Source organism: Myxocyprinus asiaticus, chromosome 5 (assembly GCF_019703515.2).
Source record: "Myxocyprinus asiaticus isolate MX2 ecotype Aquarium Trade chromosome 5, UBuf_Myxa_2, whole genome shotgun sequence".
Lineage (NCBI taxonomy): Eukaryota > Metazoa > Chordata > Actinopteri > Cypriniformes > Catostomidae > Myxocyprinus > Myxocyprinus asiaticus.
In genome coordinates, this window is record NC_059348.1 from 21,810,156 (window position 1) to 21,834,580 (window position 24,425).

At 38.6% G+C, this 24,425-nt stretch overlaps 1 protein-coding gene across 7 annotated transcripts in view; it reads right to left on the minus strand.

Moving 5' to 3' along the window:
* LOC127441404 (CMP-N-acetylneuraminate-beta-1,4-galactoside alpha-2,3-sialyltransferase-like) overlaps window positions 1–24,425 on the minus strand; it is an 80,777-nt gene that overhangs the window by 12,440 nt on the left and 43,912 nt on the right. For all 7 annotated transcript variants that reach the window (XM_051698790.1, XM_051698791.1, XM_051698793.1 and 4 more), the window contains 3 exons: window positions 20,060–20,123; window positions 16,564–16,659; window positions 16,250–16,436 (listed from right to left, as the gene is read on the minus strand). In XM_051698790.1, coding sequence (XP_051554750.1) covers window positions 16,250–16,436; window positions 16,564–16,659; window positions 20,060–20,123 — 347 coding nt within the window. The remainder of the gene's footprint in view (window positions 1–16,249; window positions 16,437–16,563; window positions 16,660–20,059; window positions 20,124–24,425) is intronic.

Sequence of the window (24,425 nt, forward strand, 5' to 3'; positions counted from 1 at the left end):
TCACAAATCCCCCCACTGAACATCATGTCAATCTGAGATGACATAAAGAGACAGAAGCAATTGAGACAGCCTAAATAGATAGAAGAACTGTGTTGAAATCTCCAAGCAGCTTGGAACATCCTATCTGCCAACAACCAAGCAAAACTGTGTCCAGGTGTACCTAGGAGAATTGGTGATGTTTTAAAGACAAAGGTGGTCACACCAAATATTGATTAACTTTTTTATGTTTACTGGACTTTGTATGACATCAAGTGATAAATGAAAACTATTTATGTCATTATTTATATTATTATTTTTGAAGACATCCTCACTATGCAACATTTTTCACAAGTGCCTAAAACGTTTGCACAGTACTGTGTATATATATATATATATATATATTAATGGCAATGCTTTAAAGTGGATGAATTAAGACATACAGCTTCTATGGGGAGTGTAAGCATGCTGACAGTGTGCTTTGCTTTATCATGCCAAGAGTTTACCTGTGCTGTTAGCATGGTAAAACTCTCTTTGAGAAGTTGAATCTTTAAATTCATCCCATTTAAAGCACTGCCACTACAGTCAAAGCACAGTTTGTGTAACAAATACCTTCACCAATGAATTTCAAGACAATTACTGTCGGAATTCAAACAGCCTGCAATTCATGCAGTTCTCCCTAGGCTCTGTTTTTTGTGAGGACTAGAATAGTTTTGTGCAATAAAATGTGATAGATATTTAATAACATCCGTCAGTTACTCTAATTAAGGCCTGTGTGCTCTTGTATTTAGTCTGTGATACTTTTAACTTTTTGTCTTCTCTTTGGCCAGCATCTTCCTGTTTTTATTGTCCATATCTTAGGCCAAGCATTATGTTTTTAAGTCCCAAGTTTAAAATAGTTTAAAATTGTAATGTCTCTAGACCCTTTTATGTTACATTTTGTTGCGCTTCAAGGTCTGGTAGACCTTACACAAGCCTAATAATTCATGGCACTCTTAAAGCCGGCACCACACTAGCCAATTTTTCCTGTGATTTTCAGTTGTGTGCTTCATTAACATAATCACCGGCCAGGCAAACAGAGACGTTGATCACTTGGCCATGAGTTTATCACTTGACCATGAGTTAATGGCTTCAAAAACTGAAAACACACATCGGCTTGCTTGAAAAAAGAAAAAATATTTCTGTCGCTGAGGTGGGTTCTTGTGTTCTCACCAAGTGTCCAATGAGCTTCTTTTACTGAAAAACTGACAAGACATCAAGCTGATCCGAGTGTTTTCATTGCACTCAGCTGCAAATCACAACCTCTGATTGTAATCCATAGTGATTGTTACCAAGCATTTTTTCCTGCCTCCAACACTAAAATGACATCAGAAAGCTGATACACAAAAGTCTGTTTTTATTGAGCGTAATTTCTTCACTCACTGAAAGCTGCATATGGACATACGCATTCTTCGGCAAGCCTTGAGGTGATAAATACACAAATCAAACACTTTCACAAGGTATGTTACTCCATGAATCGCACAACTGGTGCATTTAGAGCATTTGTTTCAGAACCTGGTGCGTTTTCTCCCTTGGTTCGGTTCACATAGGCATATATGAACATGCCAATCTCACTCGGATTTGCACCAAAACAATCGGTCCGAGTTGGTCTCTGAAGAGAGCGAGATCTCAGCAAAACAGTCTGCATGTGTGACACCCTTGGCCAAAATCGAGTTGTTTGGAGTCTGCTAGTGTGGCGTCATCTTAAAATGAACGTTTCATGCAGACAACCCACTGACTACTTGATTACTCAAAATACTTTCAAATAACAGTGAATGATGTATTGATTTGCTTGTCTCAATGAGTGCAGAGTACAAGTAAAATTGTATACATTAAGGCCATCATAAATAAAATTACAAAGCACATACTGAGACTATATCAAAAGCATTTGAACAAGCCCAACTTGAGAGCTAATCTACTGAGAGACAAGTTAAGCCTTGTTTCCAATGTTCTTTTATTTTGAGAGTTTTTGAAACATTTATTAAAAGCAGATATTTTCGATCTTGGGTCACCCAAACAAGAGCGCTACATAACATGCCAGAAGTACATGCACAGCTCATCGTATCTCTAACATCTCCTCAGTTACTTTAAGGCTATTATTCAACATTAATGTGAAATTAGAAAATGTAAGAGTTTGCCCGTCACTTTCAACGAACAAAACTACATTTCTATTTTCAAAGCACTGCATCGACCTGATTCTGGTTTGAATTATGATCGCACCAAATTTATGGAAAGGACATTCTAAACATAGCACTATTCTTGATGTCTTCACCATTGGTTCTGCCTGGCTTTCCTCCAGACTTCTCATTGGCATTTAACTGGGGAATTACAGCCCAAAGACTGAGAGTGACGAGAAAGAAAATGTGAGTGAGCGATACCCTGATTGATCGCATCTCCATGCCCTCAAAACCACAAGTCTTCTGCAGCGCCACCACACTCTTGTCAAACAGGATGGACCCTGTAACTGATCCATCCAATAAAGCAGCAGGTGTGAGAGGCCTCTCAATTCCCGAGCGTAGCTCCAGCACACCCTTAACAAGCTTCCAGCATGGCCACAGAGTATTTAATCACTCCATAAAAATCACAGGCCTCATCGCCGGCCTCTCCCTCCATCAGCTGCTGGAAACAAGAGGTCAGAGTAAGTGTTCAGCAGTGACTAGGAAAACCTGCTCCTGACTGCAGATGTGCCGTATGAAGAATCTTCTCAGGAACACTCTGGAGCCTAAAAAATGTAGCACTGTATTTGCAAAAACAGCCTCTTTGTAAAGTCTAAAGGCTTGCTTGCTAAATTTAACTGGCAGGTATGCTACAAAGACATGCCTCCTACAAATTTGCTGTTGAAAATTTGGATTCTGATGTGTCAAAATGGCTAGCATCTCTCATTGAATAGTTATCAAGCTGAATCACAAAACGGCATTTACAAACACATACTGTTTAAGATTGATGTTGATACGTCAGACATTATAGACAACTGCTGGATCACAATTCTGTTGCAGTATTTTTATGAAAGTGGCATTTTAAACTTAACTATTCATAAAAGAGAATACATTTTGGGGGTCATCTTGTGGGTCGCTACAGTGCTGTTGATGCTATTTGTAGTCTGAGAGTGTCTATGACATTTAAACTCTTCTTACCGACTGAACAGAGACTTACAAATTACATTTAATGTTTGTCAAACATGTTTGACATTTTTAGTTTGAAGGAATAGTTCACCCAAAAATGAAAATTCTCTCATCATTTACTTACCCTCATGCCATCCCAGATGTGTGTGACTTACTTTCTTCTGCAGAACACAAATTAAGATTTTTAGAAGAATTTCTCAGCACTTTTGGTCCATACAATGCAAGTGAATGGGTGCCAACATTTTGAAGCTCCAAACATCACACAAGTCAGCATAAAAGTAATCCATATGACTCCAGTGGTTAAATCAATGTCTCCAGAAGCGATTTGATAGGCGTGGGTGAGAAACAGATCAATATTTAAGTCAATTTTTCCTATAAATTCTCCTCCCTGCCCAGTCAGGCTGCACTTTAACTTTCACATTCTTCTTCTTGTGTTTTTGGTGATTCTACTGGGCAAAAATGGACTTAAATATTGATCTGTTTCTCACCCACACCTATAATATCACTTCAGAAGACATTGATCTAACCACTAGAGTCATATGGATTACTTTTATGCTGCCTTTATGCAATTTTTGGAGTGTCAAAATTTTCAAAATTCACTTGTATTGTATGGACCTAAAGAGCTGAAATATTCTTCTAAAAATCTTAATTTGTGTTTTACAGAAGAAAGAAAGTCATACACATCTGAGGTGGCATGAGAGTGAGTAAATTATGAGAGAATTTTTATTTTTGGGTGAACTTTCCCTTTAACATTAATACTTGGAAAAAAAAAAAAAATACTTCGGGACAATGAAAAGCTAAATAAAAATTTTAAATACAGTTGAAGTCAGAAGTTTACATACACCTTAGCCAAATCCATTTAAACTCAGTTTTTCACAATTCCTGACATTTAATTGTAGAAAATATTCCCTGTCTTAGGTCAGTTAGGATCACTACTTTATCAAATCAAATCAAATCACTTTATTGTCACACAGCCATATACACAAGTGCAATGGTGTGTGAAATTCTTGGGTGCAGTTCCGATCAACATAGCAGTCGTGACAGTGATGAGGCATATACCAATTTACAATAACATCAAATTAACACAACACAATTTAAACATCTGTTATACACATAATTACCCTCAACAGTATACAAATAATAACATACACTGTACAGTATACAATACGCACTATATAGATAAACATTATTCAATAAAAATAAAAATATATAAAAAAGTATATATATATAGAATGTACAGTATTGTACTGTATTGACATTCAGGCTGTTGGTTGATAGTCAGTTGTTAAGAGAGAACATAATATAATAATAATATAATTTATGACAGTCCGGTGTGAGATATAAGAGTAAGGGTAATAAAGTGCAGTGCTGATGTATTTTGATCGTGGGAGATCAAGAGTTCAAAAGTCTGATTGCTTGGGGGAAGAAGCCATCATGGAGTCGGCTGGTGCGGGTCCTGATGCTGCGATACCGCCTACCTGATGGTAGCAGTGAGAACAGCCCATGGCTCGGGTGGCTGGAGTCTCTGATGATCCTCCGAGCTTTTTTCACACACCGCCTTGTATATATTTCCTGGAGGGAGGGAAGCTCACCTCCGATGATGTGTCTGGCAGTTCGCACCACCCTTTCAAGTGCTTTGCGGTTGTGGGCTGTGCTATTGCCGTACCAGGCGGAGATGCAGCCAGTCAGGATGCTCTCCACAGTGCAGGTGTAGAACCGTGTGAGGATGTGGCGGTTCATTCCAAACTTCCTCAGCCGTCTCAGGAAGAAGAGGCGCTGATGAGCCTTCTTCACAATGACTTCAGTGTGGATGGACCATGTGAGTTCTTCAGTGATGTGGACACCCAGGAACTTGAAGCTGCTGACTCTCTCCACTGGTGCTCCATTGATGGTGATGGGACTGTGTTCTCTGTCTTTTCTTCTGAAGTCCACCACAAGCTCCTTTGTCTTACTGACGTTGAGGGAGAGGTTGTGCTCCTGACACCAGTGTGTCAGAGTGTGTAACTCCTCTCTGTAGGCTGTTTCATCATTGTCAGTGACCTACCACCGTCGTGTCATCAGCAAACGTAATGATGGCATTGGAGCTATGTGTTGCCACACTGTCATGTGTGTACAAGGAATACAGTAGTGGGCTGAGAACACAGCCCTGCGGGGCTCCAATGTTGAGGGTCAGTGATGAGGAGATGTTGCTGCCTATTCTAACCACCTGGCGTCTGCTTGACAGGAAGTCCAGGATCCAGCTGCACAGCGAGCTGTTTAAGCCCAGAGCCCGGAGTTTCTCATCTAGCTTGGAGGGCACTATGGTGTTGAATGCTGAGCTGTAGTCTACAAACAGCATTCTCACATAAGTGTTCCTTTTTTCCAGGTGGGAGAGAGCAATGTGTATTGTAGATGCAATGGCATCATCAGTGGAGCGGTTGTTGCGGTAAGCAAACTGCAGCGGGTCAAGAGAGAGTGGCAATACAGAGCAGATGTAATCTCTGATTAGTCTCTCAAAACATTTGCTGATGATGGGGGTCAGAGCAACAGGACGCCAGTCATTTAAACAAGTTATTTTTGATTGTTTTGGAACAGGCACAATGGTGGATGTTTTAAAGCATGTGGGCACTACAGACAAAGAGAGGGAAAGGTTAAAAATGTCCGTAAAAACACCAGCCAGCTGGTTTGCGCACGCTCTGATGACGCGGCCCTGAATGCCGTCTGGGCCAGCAGCTTTACGGATATTCACCCGTCGGAAGGATCGGGTTACATCCGCTACAGAGACGGAGAGTGAACTAACCTCTGTAGCTTCAGCCGCGAGAACTCTCTCCGCGAGGGCGGTGTTATTTATTCTTTATTTGAAGAATGTGAAATGTCAGAATAATAGTAGAGAGAATTATTTATTTAAGCTTGTCTTTCTTTCATCACATTCCCAGTGGGTCAGAAGTTTACAAATACTTTGTTAGTATTTGGTAGCATTGCCTTTAAACTGTTTAACTTGGGTCAAATATTTTGGGTAGCCTTCCACAAGCTTATCACAATAAGTTGCTGGAATTTTGGCCCATTCCTCCAGACAGAACTGGTGTAACTGAGTCAGGCTTGTAACCCTCCATGCTCGCACATGCTTTTCAGTTCTGCCCACAAATTTTCTATCGGATTGAGGTCAGGGCTTTGTGATGGCCACTCCAGTACCTTGACTTTGTTGTCCTTAAGCCATTTTGCCACAACTGTGGAGGTATGCTTGGGGTCTTTGTCCATTTGGAAGACCCATTTGCGACTGAGCTTTAACTTCATGGCTGATGTCTTGAGATATTGCTTCGATATATCCACATAATTTTTCTTCATCATGATGCCATCTATTTTGAGAAGTGCACCAGTCCTTCCTGCAGCAAAGCACACCCAAAACATGATACTGCCACCCCATGCTTCACGGTTGGGATGGTGTTCTTAGGCTTGCAAGCCTCAACCTTTTGCTCCAAACGATGTCATTATGAAGGATGGTTTCATCAGACCAGAGGAAATTTCTCCAAAAAGTAAGATGTTTGTCCCCATGTGCACTTGCAAACTGTAGTCTGGCTTTTTTATGGTGGTTTTGGAGCAGTGGCTTCTTCCTTGCTGAGCAGCATTTTACGTTATGTCGATATAGGACAAGTTTTACTGTGGATATAGATACTTGTCTACCTGTTTCCTCCAACATCTTCACAAAGGTCCTTTGCTGTTGTTCTGGGATTGATTTGCACCAAACTACGTTCAACTCTAGAAGACAGAATGCATCTCCTTCCTGAGCGGTATGATGGCTGCGTGGTCCCATGGTGTTTATACTTGCGTACTATTGTTTGTACAGATGAACGTGGTACCTTCAGGCATTTGGAAATTGCTCCAAGGGATGAACCAGACTTGTGGAGGTTCACAATTTTTTTTCTGAGGTCTTGGCTGATTTCTTTTGATTTTCCCATGATGGCAAGCAAAGAGGCACTGAGTTTGAAGGTAGGCCTTAAAATGCATCCACAGGTACACCTCCAATTGACTCCAGTTAGCCAATTAGCATTTCAGAAGCTAATTGGCTAATTGCCTAAGGCTTGACATCATTTTCTGGAATTTTCCAAGCTGCTTAAAGGCACAGTTAACTTAGTGTTTGTAAACTTCTGACTCACTGGAATTGTGATATGGTCAATTAAAAGTGAAACAATCTGTCTGTAAACAATTGTTGGAAAAATTACTCATGTCATGCACAAAGTAGATCCCCTAAACGACTTGCCAAAACTATAGTTTGCTAATATTAAATCAGTGGAGTTTAAAACAAAATGGAGTTTTAATGACTTCAACCTAAGTGTATGTAAACTTCTGACTTCAACTTTATGTATTTAAGAGTGTAAGTTTCAGGGAAGAGCATGTAATAGTTGATGCTATTTGCAAAGATGTGTGAAACCCAGTGTGAAAGTTATTTGGTTGTTCAGCTTTAATTTGAACACTTTTGATTTCTCCCATATGCTAAACTTATGGCTTGAAGAGCCAAAAAAAAAAAAAAAAAAAAAAAAAAATATATAAGCCAAGATTTATTATAAGGAATCCTACAAGTCTAAATGTAATGTACAGTGAGAGGAGAAATATGGCATCTTGACTTTAAAGGGCTCATTTGAGAGGAGTCAAAAGCACTGGTAGTTAAATATAGCATACTGCTGATCAACCAGCATGCAGAAAGTGATTTATATCAAAGGATTGCAGGACAGTTGTTTGGAAGGTACACAGCCTTAAGATTAGATTTCTACAATAAACAAATTTGGGCCGAAAACAGAGAAGCCTTTCAAACACCTACCAAACCGTATTTCAGAGATTAAAATAAGTTTCCTCTGCATTCCTAAGATGTGAAACTGTAGCTACATAATTTAATGTTTAAAAAAAACTGAAGATACTTGCTTTGATCAAGTTTACTCCTGACATGGTCATACTTGAAGGGCAGGGAAAATTTCTCAACCGCGACTTCCTTTCAAAAAGGATGCGCAATGAAACCTTATCTCGTCATTTCAAATGGACTCCTCATGCAAAACGGGAATAGAGGGGCAACCAAAGATGCACCCAACAGGGTGATCACAGAGGTTGTCAATGGACCATTCAACAGGTGCTCATAAAGAAAAAATAGCCAAGGGCTTCTTTGTATTTTGTGAAAAAAGTAGTCATGCTCCTCAAAACCCTCAATCTCTTGCGGCTTTTCTGCTGAAGAAATCTCTCAAAATACTGCACACACAGTACAACCAGAAGAAAATGTGGGCTCTCTTGAAAAAAGTTTCCTGTTTATCTTTAGGCTAATATTTAAAAGGTCAATAAACCTGGGAGGTACACTGTTAAAGTGAAATGATCTGTTTTTTATGGTGTGTGCTCTAGCCAACTGAGCCACAATCAAAACCTGTCTTTTAGAGGCACAGGCACGCTGTCAGACAGATGTTGTCCCTGCTGCCCCAGTTGCCATGCTCAGAATGCCTATAAACATATCAAGCAGGATAACAAATTTGCAACTGCAGCTCTGCTGTGACATACCAACATGCAAATTAATACAACCACAGCCAGATTGAGCTGGAGCTAAACCCAGATAAGAGGTATAAACCTGCATGGGCATGATTCATATGAACTTCAGTGTGTGTATGAAGCTCCAAGGGTCCCATCAGAAATGTGCATGTTTTGTGGAGCACTCATCCAGAGCAGGTCAGGTTCACGTAATCTAGATCCTGTTGCTCTTGACTGGGTCAGAAATCCAAACTCTACACCATACTCCTTTTGTTAGCAGGAATCTGTGGTATTTGCAAATTTTCTTCTTTTTTGTCCTGGTTCTGACCCCTTTTTTGCCTTCAGAGCCATCTACTTACCTGACTCACTAGGGTTATTCCAAGTACAAGATTTGCGTCTACACACTTCATAAGAGGGCAAACAGGACAATGGGGTCAATGGACATCTCACAGTCTTTGGAAAAAGCTTGTTGGTAGAAGGCAGCCGAAAGGCAAATTGGATGTTTTGTTACAAGATGAAAATGTGACCCTAAAAAAAACAATTACGAAAAACAAAACAGCATAGCTGGTTACTGCTTATGTTGCGTTTTGTATGCTGGTCTAAAGTAAAGGATGCTGGTGTGCTGGTGTTCCCACAAGGCAAGATTTCCTTGGTCAACCAGCATTGCCAGAAAAAACATTTTGGTCAACCAGCCTCACCAGCACTAAACCAGAACTAACCAGCAAAAACCAGCTTAGACCAGCATGAGAACTGCATGCTCATTAAGCTGGTAATTTTAACTGGGATATCAGCAGACTGGTTAGAGAGTTGGTCGAGCTTTTTGTTCATGTGTTTTGTTTTACCCCTTCATTACCATAATGTACCATCCTTGAGAAGTTATGAAAAGCAAGACTCTCCCTGTTTGGCTGATTTGGAGGATGAAAGCATGGCTGCTGGCATGTTCAGATGCAAACATTCACATGCCCCCTCGTCAACCCCTGGCTTGAAGCCCCACTGGGTCAAAGGGAAAGACAACACCTGCATCAAACTCCAAAAACAGACAGGTTTCTAAATAAATAAAGCTACAAAGGGCCTGAAAATGCTGACTCTCAATCAAGCTACAAAAGGATCTTAAGTGCTGACTCTCAATAACCAAAAGTCAAACGGACACGAAATTTCAAAGTCTTTTCAAATAATGAAACATGTTTCACAGAACCTGTTGGGAGAGGAATGCACTTCTAAAAAAGAAATTCTGAAAGCCACAATGGAATTTAGCAAATTGTTTCTTCTTTGGTTGAATGCCACGTCTGTGTTACAGTTTGTAAATCCACTGCGAGTCACCTTTCCTGGAGATTTCTAGAGTAAACAAAGACATGCTCTCTGCAGGCATCAACAAAGATAAACAAAGTCATAGAAATAACCTAAATAAATGTTAGCATACAAATAAAGCTAACGAAGGCAACACCACAAAATACAGGCAATGGTTTGCTATGCATTTGCTATACAATATGCCACCACATGGAAAGTGCCTTTCCTACAAACCAAAAGCATGAGGGGTGGGAATCCTAAACCCTAAAGGAGTATTTGATAGGTGGCACATTCTGGCCTTGCTCTTACCATGTAAGTCTGAAATAATAAGGGATTAGGACATATGGAAAAAGGAAGTGATGGGTAAATGCATTCAGACAGACAGGCAAAGGATTAAATGGTATTCTGAATGAAAATAATTATCGTGGGAGCCACATGCTCACAGCGACCTCCAGAACTTGTTAATTCAGTTCACTCTTATCACAGCCTATAGGATGGCTGGTACACTGCCAATTTTTAAATCACACTCCTTATTCTGTTTTTATATTAGTGACCTCTGAGTTGTTAATCCCTTTCGAATGACTAAAACAGGTTAAAACCAAGAACAAAAGTATGACACATTTCTGGGGAAGCCTGAAGTTTCAACACATCTGAGCTGTCTTGACTGGTTAATGTTAAAGGAATGTTACCACAGGAAATTATTTTGACTCTCTTATTTTGTTAAAATATGCAAAAATTAATGTTTAAAGTAATGCACTTGCCATGGAAATCTATAGGTCAAGGAGTTGCACCAGGATAAACGTAAAAAGAAAAAGAAAAACAAAACATTGCTTTGAAAATACAGCCACAACAGAGCGCAACAGTCTGGTAAAATCCCATGCATTATCTCCATAGGGGAACTGATTTTTAACGATAACTTAAAACCTTTTAAGACAGACCTAGCGTGAGCTCTGAGCTTGTTCATCAATGGTATCTGCCTCTGTTAAAGCCATCAGGCTGCATTAGTTCAACTTCAGTTTTGAAAAATCATGAGTAACAGCTGAATTTTTAGTTAAGAACTACACTACACATAATCCACTACATACACTACCATGATTTTATGAATTCCTTTAACAAAAATGAATGGGGAGCCAAGACCAGTAGACCTCTCAAATGATGATTTTAACATCAATCAATCAATCTATCCATCTAATCTATCCATACACACACACACATAGAGTATATGCAGTGTATATATATATGTATGTGTGTGTATATATATATATATATATATATATATATATATATATATATATATATATATATCTTACATATGCAAGCAAAATGGACATTATAACTGAAATATACCCATATGAATCAATATCGAATCAGAATCTAATCGAGAGCTTCTGAATCGGAATTGAACCCAAAAATCTGAAACCCAGCCCTACAGTAAACACATTTTTGCAGAGAAGAATATAAGCACTTTTACAACACATTTCTGCTTTTAACACCTCTATACTGCCTTACCCCATAGATTTCCACTGTAAGCGCATTAATGTAAACAGAATTTTCATTTTTACAAACTGAGCCAGGCGTTTATATTGACTGTGGTAATCAACAGCATGCCACAGATGATTTTGATAAAGCTTGGGTTGTTTTGAACTTGGAGCATTTGTTTAAGAAAAAACAAAACTTTTAAAAGAGAAAGAAAACTTCTATTATGCATACTTTTTAAACATAACCAACAATTAATAGAAAGTCAAAAAATAGAAAAAAATAAAACAAGATAATTCAGGTGAACAGTAAGTTTCTTCATCATTGAGAAAGCATCCATCTACTGTTCTTTCAATACAAACTGAAAAGGCTTGCATTCTTTCCACCCGTGAGTATTTGCAATATACAAAAGAGCAGCAGAGTGAAAAATACTTCAAAGCAGCAAGCAGCCACTGTTCAAAGTTACACCAGTCGGACTCTTTGAGATTAAGTGAGTGAAGAGTCTAATGCTATCTGAGGATTACGCTGAAGTCTAAAGCTACATGCCTTTCTAAAGTGAACTGCCAACAAAGTCATGCTTTTGTGTGTTCATCTCAGTTCAGGGATGGAGAATGAAAGACATTGCCACTCAATGGATCTAAATCGCTGCTGTCACTGCTTGCGCAAACAAAAAGTGTTTTCTGCCTTGCCACCAAGTTTCTGCCATTAAAAAAAAAAGTGTTTATATATTGGCGAAGTAGCGGCAACTTCACCACAAGTCACTCAACAGGAGTTTCATTGTGCTGATGATATTTTCAAAGATATGTTGTAAGATCTAAAAAAAGACTTTGAGCTTGATCGAAGGGAATGTATTTGTTTTCAAACATGAAATGAATTGTATACTGTTGTTAGAGACACAGTGTTTGATAAGATTATCTGTGATTAACCATTGCGATGAATGCCTATAATTGTTTTGCGATTACTTCAATTATTCGCACATCTGTGGTACATATAGAGCGTGCAAATTAGATAAACAACATTTAGGTTTTCAACGGGCCCTAAAAACTGTTTAAAATTGTTAAACTGTTTGAGAAAGAAACGAGGGAATGCGTGCGGCTCTCGGAGGCCTGACGTTGATCTAACGAGAAGAATACAAGTCAGCGTCATTTTTCATCCATAAAAATTCACAGCAGTGATGGGCTTCATTTGTCAAGAGACAAAGTTAAAAAGCTACTTTAAAGATGATACTCTTACAACCTAATACATACATGAGAGGTCATATAGACTAGCTGGATATAAACATCTTTTAAAGCTGTGGCTGTCAGCCACTGGAATAAAAATAATCATGAACTAGATTTTTATATTTTCGGAAGAAAATGTGAGCAGCGCTTGCTTGTTCTAAACTCACCACCACAATAGGGTGTTTCTATTAGGTTGTGAATGTTTTTTAGTGTGTTGCAAGAGTGCTCTGGATGGTTTCTAGGATGTTACTAGGTCAAGAGTCCATCTTCAAAGTCTGTATGATACTCTGGTCCCTAGACATGGCTCTGGTCAATCCTTCATTGCAAGTCTACTGAAGATAAATAGTAAGTATGATTGCTTAGAAAAGTAATAGCACACCTCTTCTCACAAAGCAGCACAATCTGAAGTATAATTTACATCTGTAGCATAAATGAACAAAAGAGGGTTGAGTTCTGCACCAAAGTTTAATATGAGTAACAGTCATGGTGCATTAGCAACCACTACAATTTATTTTTTTAATAATTAAAGTGAATTGCTATGTTTAGTATCTACAACCCCAATTCTGAAAAAGTTGGAACAGTATGAAAAATGCTAATAAAAACAAAAAAGAGTGATTTGTAAATTATATTCACCCTTTGCTATATTGAAAGCACCACAACTACGCATAATATGATGTTTTACCTTGTGAATTTTATGTTTTTTTTTTTTGTTTTTTTTTTTTAAAATGTACAGTAATTTCAAATCAGATGATTGCAACACGCTCCAAAAAAGTTGAGACAGATAATTTAAGACTAATAACAATTTGACAAATTGAAATAAGGCGATGTGGAACAGGAGATGTTAAACAGGTGATGCAATTGTGTCATAGTACTGTGTACTGTATAAGGAGCCTCCAAAAACAGCCTTGTCCTTCAAGAGCAAGGATCGTTCAAGACTTGTCAATTTGCCAACAGATGCTTCAGCAAATAATCCAGCACTTTGAGAACAATGTTCCCCAAAGACAAATTGGAAGGATTTTGGGCATTTCATCCTCTACAGTGCACAATATAGTTAAAAGATTCAAGGCATCTGGTCAAATCTCAGTGTGTAAAGGGCAAGACGAAAACCACTTCTGAATGAGCATGATCTCTGATCACTCAGACATCACTGTCTTAAAAAACGTCATTCATCTGTAATGGATGAACATGGGCTTGGGATAACTTTAGTAAACCTTTGTTAGTCAACACCACGCGCCGCTGCATCCACAGATGCAAGTTAAGTCTTTACTATGCAAAGCAGAAGCCATACATCAACACTGTCCAGAAGCAGTGGAATGTTTTTTGTCCAAAGAGTCCACATTTCAAAAAGTTTTTGAAAAACACAGCTGTCGTGTTATCCGGGCCAAAGGCGAAAAGGACCATCAAAGCTGTTATTAGCGTCAGGTCCAAAAGCCAGTGTCTGTATGGCCGAGGGGTGTGTCAGTGCCCATGGCATGGGTAACTCGCACATCTGTGAGAACACCATGAATGCAGACAAATATGTAAAAATTTCGGAGCAATATATACTGCCATCCAGCACCATCTTTTCCAGTGACGTCCCTGCATTTTCCAGCAGGACAACTTCAAACCACATACTGCCCGGATTACAAGTGCATGGCTGTGTAAGCAGAGAGTGTGGGTGCTAGATTGGCCTGCCTGCAGTCCTGACCTGTCTCCAGTTGAGTATGTGTAGCGCATTATTAAGCACACCATACGGCAACAAAGACCCCGTACAATTGTGCAGCTAAAGACCAACATAATGGATGAATGGGGGAAAATTCCACTTTCTAAACTTAAACTTGTGTCTTCAGTGACCAAATGCTAAATAAGTGTTATTAGAAGAAATGGTAATGTTTCACAATGGTAAACACTTGACTGTCCCAACTTTTCGGAACGTGTTGCAATCATCTGATTTGAAATTACCGTACATTTAAAAAAAAAAAAATGCACAAGGTAAAACATCATACTATGTGTAGTTGTGGTGCTTTCAATATAGAAAAGGGTGAATATAAATTTACAAATTCACTCCTTTTTGCTTTTATTAGCATTTTTCATACTGTCCCAACTTTTTCGGAATTGGGGTTGTAGAATATTCTGTCAATAACGCTGATGCATGTCATTTTCGAGGTTAAAATCCTCTCTCATATCCCAGCTTAATAGTAAGCCTTTCCTTGGATGGTTTCACCTAAAAGTGTAAAACTGTGGCTCTGTGGTGCTATCAGCTATTGCTCGGTTTGTTTGAATGGCCCGTTTGCCCGACACAGCAACATTGGCTCAACCAATGGTGTGAGTTTGGGATGGGATTTTCTATTTTATGACCATGGAAGACAGAGGGAGTTTTCTAGAATCTGTCTGAAAACAGTGATTTTTTTTTGCAATTCCATTTGGGGAAACTACTACCACAGAAATTACACACAACAGCTTTACATTTTGATTTAATATTTGTAGACGGGCAATGTTCAAACATCTAAGTACCCACCCATTGAAAAGAAAAAAAAACTCTAGCTATTTTGTTACCCAACAGGGTACTTTTCATCAGTCTGTTTTTTAACATTATGCCAGACACGCTGGAGCTTTCTTGACCCCTCATTTGGTGAAGGAAATTCTTCCTTCCATGACATCAAAGCCAATGTATCAGAAGCCAGAGGGCAGATAAATTTTCTGAGCACTTTCCACTGTTCAGCTTGTTACGATCAGACAAATCTGGCCCTTCTCAGAGGCTGGGGACCCCCTTATCAAATAGCTCACAATTTTTCTTCCTCTGCTGAGTCTCTTGCACATTGACAAATGTCACCCTGTAAAAATTCCAGTGCTGGTCCCTGAAAGCCCAGCAGCTGTATTGGGAACTCCTGAGGAACATTGCTGCCAGATTCCCACTCCACAACGGAGGCCAACAGGCAAGTGTGTTGCTGAGGAAGACAAGTATTTTTGAAAAAGGAGATTATGGAAAAAACCACACATTTTGACGCATGCCTTGACTTAGTGGAGGCACATTTTCACGACAGTCGAATGGTAAAATGGGACAAAAAATGTCCTTGGGTAGACCAGCAGGCCAATTCCAGAGGGGAACCTCTTAAGAGTGCTTATGCTTGCTCTTTGTGTGATAAGAAATGGGATGGAGGCAGAGTCATTAAAATTGTGTGAGATAAGAAAGAGCTCATTCTATCGGTCCGACCCTCCTGATTAAGAGGCTAATTCGCTAGACTTCAGTACAACCTGGAAGGAGATGGTTTTACCTCTCACCAAAAATGAGAAAAATGTCCTTGAACAATAAATGCATTTTCTTCAACAACTATTCCTAATCAAATACCTTTAACCACAAAAAATTCTATGCAACACTTTCGAATTTGTAGGGCAGCAGTAAATGAGCACTCTAAATTCATGTGAGGTTTCAATACAATAAAACGGAGAAATTAAAAATCTTAAAGTCTTAAAAGTTCAAGGTAGTGCTGAAATAGAAACAGGCATGTAAACACGTCAGGCAATATCATGCCCTGCTGGCAACACAAATGAATAAGGAGAGAACTTTAAAAGGCAAAAACAGAAAGATAATTAAACAAAATTAAAAAACAAATAAAGCTTTATGAGAACAAGACAAGTATGTTCATGCACTGCTGCACTAGGTCTTACCAGTTTCTCTTTGAAGACCATCTGCCTCAACCACTTAAAGTCGAGAGGTTTGAAAGCAGAGAAGACAAAGAGGGAGTCCTTCTCATAGCGCTCAGGCTTCTGGATGGCCCCCTCGGGATAGGTTATCCTCAGGGTGGTCTTGCTACCTACATCTCTGGTGTAACCAGTCACCGGGGCCTCGTTGAGTCTACAGAATAAATATGACAAAAAATCAGATGAATGTGTAATCGTCTGCATTCGTGTCTACATTGCTTCCCTGTGTATCCATGTATTTAACAGCACATGGTGACTTTGTTGACTGTGTTGACACCTACCTCACCACAACGTCATATTCGTCAATGCGGGAACCCAACGACTTGTTGCTAAGGATACCACCATTTCCTACTATTATACATCTTTTACAACTCAAACTGCAAAGAAGAAATATGAGAAGACAGGTGTCATTACTTCAAATGCCACATACATATCTTTACAACCTTATTTGGCACATTAAGATCACCAGAAGACCTGATGTTGGCTTATTCCCATTCTATAGTTTGTTTTACATTTATTTAAATAGGCCAGTTCCAAAACAGGTCATGAAATAAGACGACACACTATTAGAGCTTTTACACCATCAGGACAAACAGTTACCATTGTTGAATCATGCCATTCCGTACCGATCTGGGCTCATTGGCACGATTATGGTTTCTTTTCCACTGTGGTGCTGCGAAATCAGGATTAGAATGGACTGACTGAGCAAGTGATCAATCGTGAGTCCCACATTCATTCTTTGTCCTGAGTACGATTAGCTAACTGTGCTGAGAAACAAGGGCAGGGAACGGTTTGCAATCGTATTGTACCAAACCACGCTCAAGTAGAAATGCTTATGGAACCTTTTCGCTTAAGACTGAACAATTAATCGAAATAAAATTGAAATTGCGATTTGACATAGTGTGATTATTAAACCGCAAAGGCTGCAATTTTATTAAATAAATAAAGAGTCTGCATGTGCTGCTCACTGTGTGTGTGCAGCACTGTTCTCTGTACCGTATTTAAACATAATCAAAGCACACATGAGGCTAATGAGCTTAGCGTGTTTGTGGTGGTAGGGGCGTGGTTGAGCACCGGCTTGTGAAGAGCGAGATCAGGAGATGAGAACGGTAAGGATCATCACCTGGCAATGATTGTCTCTAACAGCTGCATGTCATTGCAGTGAGAGTTGGAGATGGATTTAGGAGATAGCCAGACAGCAGTAAAGCAGAGAGAGCTACGCACACACCCGGAGACTGTGCTGTGCCTATAAGCCCCTTTAAGATTACGCTGAAAAGCTAGTTTGTTTGTTTATAAAAATAAATATAATTTGTGTTGAATTTGCCAACTCCCGCTTCCTCCTCTCCATTAAGAGGAGACCTTTTACAGTGGATAGTACTCTAGATTCACTAACTGCACATTTGTGTAATTCCAAATATGCTTGGCTGCTAAAAGTTACTATCCGAATCTAAAGTAACCTTATAAAACTGCGTTTTTGTATACTGAAAAATCCTATGTGGATCACTTTTTGTATTTTAATTAATGAATGCAAAAGAAAACAAACTTATTTTTTTATAATGTAAAACAAATGTGCACACAGCTTGTGCATTAAATTATCTAATATTTAGAGCAGGCAGGTAGTCAACAGGGCTTTAGAAGAATGGTAGAGCAAAGCGCACACTGTCAACAATGGATGTGAAACTCGGACTAGAAAATGGTCAATTTAGTGTTGAGAAACCAACTTCAGGCAAGTCAAATTGGCATTATTTTCACATGTCTTCTGATAATACAATTTACAGAAAAATAAAACGTTCCTTATGTACACTTGTCGTATGGCTTTTGCTCAATGTGGAAAAGAAATACGGGATTGCGGGAACAGGAGTGGTTGGGAAGAAAATCACTGTGGGCAGAGAGTGGGTGAACATGAAGTAAAATTCAGCGAGAGCGTCCAAGTGCAGGATAGAAACTTCCAGGAGCGGGATGGAAAAACCAGTCACGTGCAGACCTCTACTTCAGTGTTCCGCCAAAATAAAGGCTTAAGGGTTTAACCGGACTGCATAGCTATGCCGCATGCAGGTTTAGAAAATATTACATACTGTGGTACTGTTTTATAATAACATGGTACTGTTTTATGATAATATTAATTATTATTGTTGTTATTATTATAATTGTTGTTGTTAATAATATACAAAAATATCTTACCATTATAATTTCTTAACTTCATAACTTATTATTGGGTTCCAAAATTAATGAAGTGGGCTGAGATCCCAACACAAAGTGGACAGAAAAGCAGATATACAGTGAACAGATTTAATGTGAATCTGTTTTTTCACTGTTTGACTGTTTTTTTTTCTTTTTTGTTTTTTTTTGAGAACGATTGAATACCGCTACTTTTTTCTTTTCTTTTTTCTTATCAACAGTTTATTTCAATTTTATCATTAAAATGGTGTTTAAATAAATGAATTCATTAAAACTTTAATCAAGTGAAAATATAACAATTCATTTTCAATATAATACTGTATTATTTTTTATCAGATGAAGTGCTTTTATACAGAACCTCACAGCACAATCCAAAAATAAAAATTGGAGTTATTTTTTGTCAAATAAAGTGCTGCATAACAGAGCATCACAGATGTTAGATACTGCTTAAGTATAATACAATTACTACTGATTTATTATTATTAATATTATTATTAGTAGTATTAGTGGTAGTAGTAGTAGTAGTATTACAGTGAATATTACATAACTTTGCAGTAGTGATATATTTCTGTCATACTTTTTTCATATAAATTTAAGTTTAATTTTGACTGAGCTTTTATTTTGAAGTGTTTGTGTTGTTTTGACCATGGAGCTTCCCAGTCTGGAAAAGCCGGTCGCTACATGACTCAAAGTGATTATTAAACCACAAAAGGCTGCTATTTAATTAAATAAGTATGTACTCTGTATGTGCCTCATGCTACAATGTGAATTTGCACTCTTTTTACTGTCATCTGCTAAAAAAAAAAAAAAAATGCTCATGACAGTGTTTTCCCTGCACGAGCCAAGGAGGAGCCTTAAAAGGTATGAGCAGTTGGCGTCAGCACAACACTGTCTCCACACATTCACAAGTGCTCACGTTTGAATAACCTGTAAACTATATATTTCTCATAAAATCACAGCTTTTGCTGTTAAATAATCTCACTAGGACATAGCGTGATTTTAATTTGTGGGCTGAATGTTGACAATGACATTCGTACGTCAGATGGTATCGGTTTTTGGAAATCTGAGCATTTTTACAAGTACGAGTACTAGTACATGAGCACGGTATCAGACCCGATACTGATACCAGTATCGGTATCAGGACATCCCTAATTAAAAATAATCGCAATTACATTTTTTGTCTAAATTGTTTAGCCATACTCAGTGCTCATAAACATTCGGCCCAATGGTGGAAAAGAGCTTTATGAAAAAGCAAACATATTTAAGCTTACATAGAGTTCATAGTTTGACAGTTAAGGCTGCCGTAAACATGTCCTAACCAGGCACACCGCGACAAGCTTCCAGTGACAACCTGTCTGTCCACACTTTAAGTGAAAATGTTGTGTGATGTGACACAATCACAGCCAGTCAGAACATGTTTGATGTTTAGTATACAGTCATGTGTAGCAGGATTTCAGACCAATGAGATTTCGATATAACACCCAATTACGATGCCATAGAAATGCCACTGACAAAATGTTGCTCGTCACAGTCGCAGTTGGTATGGACAAACACTCAGATTTACAGAAGAAAATTTCACAGATGCATTCAAAGTCTTACCTATCCAAATCTGGACCCAGTCCATAATTCTTTGTGGCAGTTAATATAACATCAATGATCCTTTCTGTAGAAAAAGAGAAAAAGAATTAACAAAGGGCCCATGAAAAAATAGTTAAGGCTTTTTTCTCACTCAAATGGTTTTATTAAATCCAACATCTACACTCCTAGTGATCTTGCAGAGGAACATGAATATGTTATGCACCCTGAGGCACCTGGAAGTTTTATTAGCAACTGGAAATAGGTTGTCGACACTGGAAAAACTAGCCTGTAAAAGTGGAATGTAATTTGCAAACAAGCAACATTCCTGTAACATAGACTTCAATTTAATGTTCTCCAACAATCCAAGTATGTCAACCTTGCGATGTAAATTTACAGTGCTGTTTGGTCATTGTGATCATTCCTAAGATACCCCCATCGGCATTCATGGCAGCCACACATTGTGTTGTCTGATACCATTGAAGACACTGGATTTCCTAGTAAGGATAGCTTAACTGTCGCCCACAGAGTCCCTAAATGAGTCACTACGCATACTATAGAAGGCCAAAGATGACAAAACATCCTAACGATTGCCTGATAAATCAAAGGGCAAAAATGACGCTAATTCTATTCTCAAGAACAAAAATCAAGAGGTTAAAGGTATAATCTGGAGTAAAAACCTCTTTGGGAGGTCTGCTAGGCACTTTGCAGTGTTTGTGAGGCACCAAATCTACATCTGTACATAATTCTTCCTTTTTTCCTCGTCCGGTGGTTTGAAAGTATCTACCCTAATGACTACCATTACAGTTTCTGACAACAAAATTTACATGTGAAATTATCTTTTTAACGTGCAGAGACGCTATGTTATTGAGAGTCAAATGTACTAGGACGTCCTGTGGTTTGGTTTGAAGCAAATGGTTGTGATTACAACACTACATCGTGTGAGAACCTACTGTAAATTGATTCTCCCTGTAGAACCGTGACAGCCAGTATAGTGTGAAAGCTAATGTAAGAGCTTGAATTCCAGTTGTGTGAAGTGTTAACCCTAACCTTAATGATTAAAAAGCATAAGGGAGCCGCCGTCATTGTTTGGACAAAGCGCTGACAGCTTGCATCAAGCAACACAACTGACTGCATAAACAGCGGAGGGACCACACTGAAGTAAGGGAGGAACGAAAAGTGAAAACAATTAAGAGCAGGTTTCTCAACAAAATGGGAAGAGCAATAGGTTCTAATGGTTTTAAGATAATGGGATAAACATTTCATCCAAGTATCACTCTTGGCACTTTAAACAAACGAACCCCTCACCTTCAACATACACTGTTTTGGCAAAAGGAAATCTGGCTCTGAAATATAGTGGAAACGGTTGGGTGACACTTTGAGAATGTGAGAGGCTAATGTGTTTCTGGAGCATGACTTTTGAGACCATTAGCTCTTGCGTGTCAGGTAATGACACATTTCCTTCAAAGTTTGTCAAGAAGCAATTTTGTTTAAAACAATAATCAAACACACTCATAAACTAGCTAAACATAATTCAGAGCGAGTATTAGTACTTGACGTGTAGCTGTTAGGAACTCTACCAATGAGTCAAAGTAGTTGAAAATGACACTTCATCTCATGTCACTGGAAGCATTTAATAAGCTACTTAATACTGTAAGACCCCGTTTCCACCTGGTATTAAGATGCGTCTCGGGTGATCCGATCACATGTGATCAGGAGAGACACATCGCTGTTTACACCTGGTCATTTAAATGCGTCTTCTGTGACCATTTGTGATCGGATTTGGAGGGAGCGGATTTGTGATTGTTTCATGACAACATCACTATGTCAGTGTTCTCCTGCATGATAATAAACCGCAACAAAGTCAGAAAAAACAAAGAAAGTGTGGAAAAAAACGGCACGTTATTTCTCCCTGATGCAGCTGAAATTGAATCTAAGCACAAAAGCAACATTTCGAGCAGAATTATCCATTATTTTAATGGTTTAGGTGTATTAACCTGAGCTGCAGATGTTCGTGCTTCTTATAAGTGTCCCTGCATACTGATTTCAGACACACTGATGAAGATCTGTGCAGTTCTCACACTTGTGTATATATGCGCTTTTAAAATTTTTCCATTCGGATGGTTATTTTCTTTTAAACCGCTCCAAACTGGCAAAGTTTAAACTCTTCATTAGGGCAGCATTTGATTGACAACCATTCAGCAGCGGTGGTGCTTCGCTGCTGCTGGGACGCATACAGTACAGATTAGCATTTACACATCAAGTGTGATGCGTTTTTGACCACATACGTATATGTTTTTGTGATCTGATCGCAAAACGTTTAAGACCCCGTTTAGACCTGTATTTAGTGCTGACCACATGTGATCCGATCACCAAAAAACACATCTTAATACCAGGTGAAAATGGGGTCTAAGACTCTTAAAAGGCCAAACTAGTCAAAACAGCCTTAATAGCCTTTCTTTTTTCTTTAAAGGATGTTGGGATTACCCTATGGTCGACATCTGCAATGCTTTGAGTGAATGTTTTTAACTGAGGGGGACGTAATCAAGGACAGAAATCAAAGCTGTAGGTGGCCACAGGGTTCACTTGTATCAAAATTGGTAGTGAAGAAATAAGGCATCTATTTTTATGCTTTTCTTGACTGTGACTCGAGAACCTTTGTCAGGCTCTATTCAAGAACCACACGTATCACCTATCCAAATGAATAAAGTTAAAAGCAAAGTCACGCCACGCTCACGATACGTGCAGAAAACAGAAACCAGTGTAATGTAAACATGTGACCTACTCTTTTGAAAGTCTTCATGTGTGTGGACACGGCAGCACTTAACCGAACACAAAGGTTACATTCAGTGTACCCTTATGTGCAAGTTGCCCTCAAGTGCTGGAACATTTGACAATGTGGTGAAATCTAAGATATAATCATCTTTTCAGATAGGGGAAAAAAGACTTCACGCAGACAACAGTGGATTACATTTACAAGCAATTGGTTTCAAGAAACCATTGCCTTATCTAGACACAGCCTACCATCTTTCCCAAAAGGTCCCATTCTTTTTGATATATTTACACAGCATGTGAAGAATGAAGTTACTGTTCTTGGCTGAATGGAATAAATCTCCCACATCACTGAAGCAACCATAAAATGTCTTAAACAGGTATTGAAAAAAAAAAAAAAAACGGTTGCACTTCATTTGACAGTATGTGTACTTTCAGTATACTTACAATGTACTTACCCGAGAAAGTACTGAGTAATATTCACCCAAAAATGAAAATTCTCTCATTATTTATTCACCCTCATGATATCCCAGGTGTGTATGACTTTCTTCATCAGAACACGTTTGAAGGAAAATAGAAAAATATCTTAGCTCAGTAGGTCCTTAAAATGGAAGTGAATGGAGATTTCTCTTTTGAAGCTCCAAAAATCACAGACAGTCAGCATAAACAACATCCATATGACTCCAGCTGTTAACGTCTTCTAAAGCTACACGATCGCTTTTGGCGTGAAAAAGATAAACATTTAAGTACTTTTTTTTTTTAACTCTAAATCATGCTTTCGGTGATCGGTGGTATGCGTGTGACGTAATCGCATTGGCATTTGCGAGACCTGACGCACGTACGTCACAGCTGGAAGAGCAGCACTGTTTACACGTTAGGAAGAACGGTGTACTGTATCTTGGTTGGTTTTGGTTTAGATCTGTATTGATCTGTTTCTTTACTCACAATGGTGCATTTGTGTGCTTATCCTGGATGTCTCAACCGAGTGGAGAACATGAGATTACATCTGTATCCATAGCAATGCGAATACGTCACATGAGAGACTGTGTGATCTCCCCCTCTCGTGAAGCTTACACGAAGTGTTGTATTATAGTTAAAAAGTACTTAAATATTGATATTTTTTCACACCAAAAGCGATTGTGTCGCTTTAGAAAACATTAATTTAACCGCTGGAGTCGTATGGATGATGTTTATGCTGACTGTCTGTGATTTTTAGAGCTTCAAAAGAGAAATCTCCATTCACTTGCATTTTAAGGACCTACTGAGCTAAGATATTTTTCTATTTTTCTTCAAATGTGTTCTGATGAAGAAAGAAAGTCATACACGCCTGGGATATCATGAGGGTGAGTAAATAATGAGAGCATTTCCATTTTTGGGTGAACTATCCCTTTAATATGGGTTAAGGTTAGGTTTGGGGTTAGGTTTAGCGTAATGTACCTAGTAATTACTATAGTTGTTGTAATTATATAGTACATAAATGTAGAACAGTACTGTAAAATAAAGTGCTACCAAACAAATATACTTCTGATCTTGTTACATTACTACTAAACTGTCCAATTGGCCACGTACACACTCCTAGTTTTTGGAGTGACAATGACATTTAAATGTTCAAGGGAAT